This window comes from Mytilus edulis, chromosome 1 (assembly GCF_963676685.1).
Source record: "Mytilus edulis chromosome 1, xbMytEdul2.2, whole genome shotgun sequence".
NCBI lineage: Eukaryota > Metazoa > Mollusca > Bivalvia > Mytilida > Mytilidae > Mytilus > Mytilus edulis.
Window position 1 is genome coordinate 52,021,442 of NC_092344.1, and position 7,100 is coordinate 52,028,541.

The 7,100-nt window shown below is 32.1% G+C and overlaps 1 protein-coding gene across 1 annotated transcript; it reads right to left on the reverse strand.

The window, feature by feature from the left end:
* Positions 1 to 2,733: 2,733 nt before the first annotated feature.
* Positions 2,734 to 5,262, reverse strand: LOC139521701 (uncharacterized). Its single transcript, XM_071315281.1, has one exon. The coding sequence runs from the start codon at positions 5,260 to 5,262 to the stop codon at positions 2,734 to 2,736; it is 2,529 nt and encodes an 842-aa protein (XP_071171382.1).
* Positions 5,263 to 7,100: the final 1,838 nt, after the last annotated feature.

A 7,100-nucleotide genomic window follows, 5' to 3' on the forward strand; every position in this document is an offset into this window, starting at 1 on the left:
GCTTCCCTGATTTCAACACATGCCACAAAGATATTGAAATAATCATGAAACTGACCATAAGAACATGAGACATGTATGTCATAGTAACCAGCACCGCTTACAAAACATAAACCATGTCACTAACTTAGATGTATACAGCTTTTAGCATGTGAGGAAAATCTATGCCTATAAAAAAGAAGATGTGGTACCATTGCCAATGAGACAACTCTCCACAAGAGACCAAAATGACACAGAAATTAACAACTATAGGTCACCATACCGCCTTCAACAATGAGCAAAGCCCATACCACATAGTCAGCTATAAAAGGCCCCTAAATGACAATGTAAAACAATTCAAAGTTTGGTTTCCTTCTTTCTCAGTTGTGTTCATGAAAATTTGAACATAGGATGGATGCAAAGTGATGGCAAATTAGCATTAGCTAGGTTAGCTTATCGATTATGTAAATACCCACATGAAATAAGCAAGCCACAGAAAATAAGACAAACTTGTGCTAGGAGTCATTTCAAACTTGCAGTGAGGTTTAATTTTTTTTGCTCCGTGTTGAAGGCCTCACTGTGACTTTGATTTTTGTGTGTTTTTGCTCTGCAATTTACTGATTTTATATCATGGATGGATACCCTATATCCTTTGTTTTACTATACTATTAACCATGAAGTATTCAAGTAATGACCAACACATTTCCTTCTTCAAAGAACTTCTAAAATGACAACTTATATAAAGTTTGGTGATATATCAAGGACTATGAAAGGATAAGACCTTACTCTATCTGCACTTTCTGTAATACTTATTACAAGATTAAACACTTAAGTAGGATTGCTGATTGGACAAGAAATAAATTAATATTTGAAATATAAGATCAAAATCAAATTAATAATTTTATTACAAGTAGCAGAGTATAACTTTAAGGCTTAGTATGGCTTTTGTTGTGTACACAAATATTGTTTTTAAAATAAATTTACATGAAATATAAGTCACCTAATGTTTAGTACTTGATAACAACAAGAATGGCTTACTAAATAAGTATCTAGCTAATAACTAGCAGTAACTTTTTTTACTATCAATACATACAACAATTACAATTTTGTCCATCATTAATGGAAAATATGTTATTTAGAAATGTTTTGACCTTAGTAACATCAGAAAAAAATTGACACAACTTAGACCTAAAGTGATTGTTTAGCAAATGTCATAAAATTATGGTCAGCATTATTGATGTTTTAGAAGTTTTAGTAGTTATATGGAATATGTGTGGCATTAGCATGTCTGATTAAAACATCAAGTGTCTAACATTTCAGCAGAATATGTCAACAATATGGCATTATGTATGGATCTCAAATGTGAATTGACTTTGAAAAATTCAAGTTATTTTGCCTTTCACTAAAAAAGGCATTTATAATGCAGAGTAAGAAATCTACCCTTTAAACAGGTGTCCAATAAATGAATGCTTCCTACCAATACTTGCTTTAACCAATACATGCTATGATGGGGTAAGTTAGTAAGTTAACCCAACGGATGCTTTGAAGATACAAAAAAAAGGAAATTTTGGATAAATTCATTGAGCAACCAAAAGTCATCTAGAGCTATTAACCATTATTAAACTGTTTTTATTATGATCAAGCATGTAAATTTAATGTCCACACAATTTAAAATTATTAAGACAATTACATGTAGTTACAAAAACTTGAGAATTTAGAAATAAATAAAAAAATAAATGAGACATTTAACAATTGTCAACTGACAACACATTAAAAACATAACATTTAGTTTTTACATTAAACATGGATGTTGCTTAGCTGATGAACATTCCTTGGCAAAACAACATTTTCTGGGCATTGTATATTAGTTTTTTTATCAAAACAACATGAAATGAGCTTGAACTTTTGACCAGCGACATTAAAAATGATTTATAATCCCACATTTGGGAACCATTGTATCATGTTTGGTTAGGATCTGATGCATGTTGTACCCCTAAAATGTGCCCACTTCTTTTCAATGACCTTTATAAAACCCAGGGTTGAACCCGGTTCTCATATGGTCACATCTACATGCTTACAAGTCTGTTTTTTTAAACAATAAAAATCAACTTGTCACCTTAGCTTTTGACCTAAAAAATAGGAAATATACTCCCCATGGCCATTTTTAAGCACTTAAAAATCAACAACCAAACAATACAAACAACCCAAAAAGACCGTCTTGAGATCAACATAAGGTCTTCAAATATAAACAATACAACATGTCAAGCTCATAATTGCGCTAAATTTGAAATTATCAAAAAAAAGAATATCAAAGATCAGCCACCAACACTGCGGAAAAGTCTTTAAAAAAATATGACAAAATTCAATTAACCAATGACTACCATTGATGTATGTATTAGTGGAGGGGTTTTAACTGGTAATTTAGATCTCAACCCTTCTTTTAAAATAAAAATAGCAACAAATTTTAGAATGTAGTTTTTCAGTTGGTATAAAAAACAGTAGTAGTATTTAATATAAATGAGTATGACATAAAAAGTTGCTTTCAATTCATGTATATATATGTGAACATCACATAGTAAAAAAAAAGAATTATTTAAAAAATTATAAAAAAATATTAATTTGTTGAGAAAAATGCAGCTAAATATAACTTTCTTTATGTTATGCAGAATGAAAAGCCACAAGCAACTTATGTGTTATTATATATGAACACTAATGATATCAAGTAAATGTTTTTGAAAATATCCAAAAACTACAGTCTCATGCTAAAGTTGCTTCGGATTTGTCTTTAGAATTATCAGTTTCATGAGAAGCACCATCAGGTTTTCCTCTTTCAGTTTTTGTAGATTTTCCATATATCTTTTCACGAATTAAAGCACAGCGTTCTTTCAGAGTATATTTTTTATCAAAACAATTTGCCAAAAAATGATCATGATTAATTTCATCCAACAAATTATTTGACAGATTAATTGGCTGGTGATGATAGGAAGGCACCAAGTCAAAAGAAGCACTACGATTTCTATTCTCTAGACGATCCATAACACTCAGATAGGTACTCAGTCTTAAACTAGCAGGAGCAACCCAGTGAGTTCGACCTTCAGGGTCAATTACAGGGGTCCCTTGAGGAGATCCCTCCCTATACACTGGAGTTTCATCTGTTTCCTCATTTACTACAGAGTGTTGAACATTACTCTGTTGAAGTGGTGAATGTTCTGTGTCTGTTGACATTGATAGAATACCAGAATGAGACAGACGACCTCCATCCAGAGGAAATAATCTTGATTCACTGTATGATGGACGTAAAGTTGATCTGCTGTGAGAAGTAACAGATGGACGATCAAAGGAGGTAGACCGAAGAAGTTCCCTTCTTCTACTTGCAACATCTTCTGTGCTTGAGGTGATTAAACGTGAAGGAAGAAAACTAGTTTCTAAATGTTCATGAATAGGATATTGTGCAATGTTTTCACTGCTTCCTCTATTAACTATCAAAGAAGATGGAAAGTCTATTCTAGAAGGGAGGGTCCCTGTGTCCTCTGCATCTACTAATGTAGGAGCAGAATCCCTCCTTTTCACTGCTTCACGATTTTGAACACGAATTCTATCTAATTCATCCAATCGGCTAAATCTCTCCTTATCTGGTCTGCTAAATGCCTTGTCCAATGAATCAATGTCAACAACAGCCATTGGTTTTGATCTTTCTTTTGGAACATCATGAACATTAGTAGATGAAAAAAGAGCAGGTACCGTGTCTATTGTTCTACGACGTAATCTGTCTACTGAACTTTGTTGGAGTCTACTTCGTCTTCTTGCCGTAGGAGGTGATTCTGCTTCAGCAGCTTTTCCTGGAGAATTAGTACGGGGTATCAGATTTTCAGAATTTCTACGACTTAATCTTGATGCTCGGATTTGCTCTGGAATAGACTGTGGTTTAGCATTACGAGAGTTTCGACCAATAGACTGATTTCGAAAAAATCTTTCTCTCACTGACAGATGTGATAACTCATCTTCTTGTGGTGATTTTTTTCTCTCCTCTCTTTGTCGTTGGAGCTCTTCTAATTTTGCCATTTGAGAATGGACATCATCTTTAATAGAAGAAAACTTTTCCTCTATTTTTGCAGAAACTTCTAAGGTTTGTTTCATTGCAAGTGTACCTAAACGAAATGAAGACCCTTCTGCTTCATTAACTTTCTCTCCCTCGGCACAAATTGATTGTTTAGAAGTGTCAATAGGACCTTTTTCCACATTCTCCCTAGTAACCTTTGTGCCTGATGCTGCTGCAGACTCAGATTCTGCAGAAATTGTTGAGCTTAAGGCTATTTCAGAATCAGATGTCATAGGCTTGGTAGGGCTTTTAACTGTTTTAGTTTCACAAGTCATGTATGATAAATTTGAACTGGATACTGGTGTTGTACAGGTACTAACTAACTCTTCTGCAATTGAAGATATATTTTCAGATTTATTTGCAGGACTTATATCTCTTGTAATACTAGCAGATCTTTCTGTACACACGTTTTCACCTGGTTTACATGTTTGTGACTTTCTCTCAGAGTCCTCACGACTTAACGAAGAATAACCTTTTTCCAAACCATCTGGCAAGACTGACAAATCCATACCAGATTTCTTAGAAAGCACAATGTCATCTTTCTTTTCATCTGTATTTTCAGAAATTGTATGAGAAATAACTTTTGAAGCTACTGGCGATTCAGTTTCTGACATCTTTGATCCTAAAACATGCTCACTTGATGTAGTTTTGACTGTCGGTAATGAATCAAGTTTCATTTTTCTAACAACGGAAATTTTTGTTTTCTCTGCACTTGTTGGTGACAATGGGCCACTAACATAGGATGTAGATAATGTTCTGACAGGCTCAACAAAAACTTTTGTATTTTTAGCACCATCAGACTGTTCATGAATACTATCTATTTGTGTTGGACTATCAATTACTTTAACACTTTCAGAATGAGCTGACTGATATTCTGAAGGTGCAACTTTTTCTGCACTGAACTCTTTCTTATTCCTTTCAATATTATCAATTATATTTCCAGAATTTTCAGTTTTCGGGACATTATCCAGGTTGCTGTATGTGACTGTCTGGAAAGAAGACTTCAAACCACTTTCAAATTTTGGCATTGGTACGGGTTCACTATTGCGCTGTTCCAACATACGTGCCTGCTTTTCAAGTCTTTTTTGCTCCAGTTCTCGGAGTCTCTGAATGCGTGTCTGTGTACTTTCTGACATGCTTGGCCAAGCTTTATCTACACGGGAATAAGCACTTGCAGAATAACTCATTGTTCAACAGTGCAAGGTCGTCACAACTAAGTTTATTTCACTTTTATCATGTAAAATCTATGTTTTCAGACAATGTTTATAATTCTTGTAACTTACGCTTGCACATGGAATTTTAGTAATATCCTTTGTTACCGAGAATCCCTACATACAAAACACTTGTAATATCTGTTTACAAAACTACGTACATGTATTTGTAGATTATTATCCCATAATAAACCAAATCAATACTTTCTTTTCACATCCGTTGGTTGATCCAAATCCAGCTGCTACTAATAATGAATACTATGCAATACAGTCAGCAGGCAATTCAAATTTCATATTTAGTCCTTATAATATTTCTTGTCCAATCAATGATTTTTTAAAGGTAGGATACAAAATCTTTTAAGCATAGCTAAAACATCTCTCATCAATACACACCCCTTTGTGTGTAGATTAAACTTTGTATTAAAAATGGCCAGCCACATTTTCGTATTTATAAAGTTACTTAGAGCGTAATCAATGACCCTCAAATACAGCCATACAGATTTTACCTGAGGATTTAAATATCCTATATATGTATTTGTATGTTAGGCCAAGTCATTATTTTCCTTGTTTTTGTCTAGGTTGAGAAGTGAAAGTAGACACATCAATAATTCATATGTCATTCGGTATTTACAAAGGGTTTTCATTCTGTAACAAGAAATGTGTGGTTTTTTTTAATTTGAGATGTAAGTTTAAGTATATAACCTCGAGCTCTATGCAACACTTGTATAGATTAAATCAAATTCAGTTGATCATGATCATATGAAATTCATTTTACAGGGCAATTGTATTCACTACAGTAGCATCTTATCCATAAAAAAATATAAAATTATTAGTACATTCCTGTAGAGAAAAAGTGATTTTTGTTTTGACTCTTCATGCTATTTTTTTCATAAAAGAAATGATAAACATATGTATCTCCAACAAACAGAAATGTCACATGTTTCAAGATAGTCAGTAAGATAAATTTTATACACGGTGTGCAAATAATATACGATATATATTTTGGTCAGTAAATTCTATATTGGAATTTTCTGACCCCATATGTATACAGCAATAGTTCCCTAGGACACTATGTAACTAATAATATGCATAAGATATATTTACTAAGGAATATTTAGCAAATTTTACAATTAAAATTATCAACATTTGTAAATAAATGAACTGTTCAGTCACTTGCTAAAGATTTTCATTTTCAATATTTCAATTGTTGGATCATTATTCCATAATTATAACTTACAGTTAACTAATAAAGAAACAATATACATAATATTTGAAAATTTCTTAAATATTCTGCAAATATTAAAATTAAAAATCTAAAAATTATAAAAGTGATTAATAAATGAGTACTGAACAAGATACATCTCTTGTGTATATGATCAAGCTAGTACCAAACATCAGGTGACAAAAAATTAGAAATAAGATTAACAAATGAGGACCATCCTTTTGTTCATGTACATACCCACACATTTAAATGTTTTCAAATTATCTGTTTTCCCCCAATAATTTACTTTCAGTGTCCTAATCATTCTTGAGTGATTTAACAATATGTAATAATTACACATGTATAAAATTTGAACAAAAAATTTTAATTAAGTAGGAGTCCAGTTCAAAAGGTTCAAAGATTTAAATGACCATTAAATTACTTCAACTGATAATTTAAAGTAAAATTGATATTGAACTTTCCATTCAGGAAAATAATTATGTTATTACAACTCTATGAGCAATGTATGATAATTACTTAGTTAAATACTTTTTTTAGACTTTAAAATTATATACTGCTATATTTAGATATGAATTATCCCAATATAGGGAGA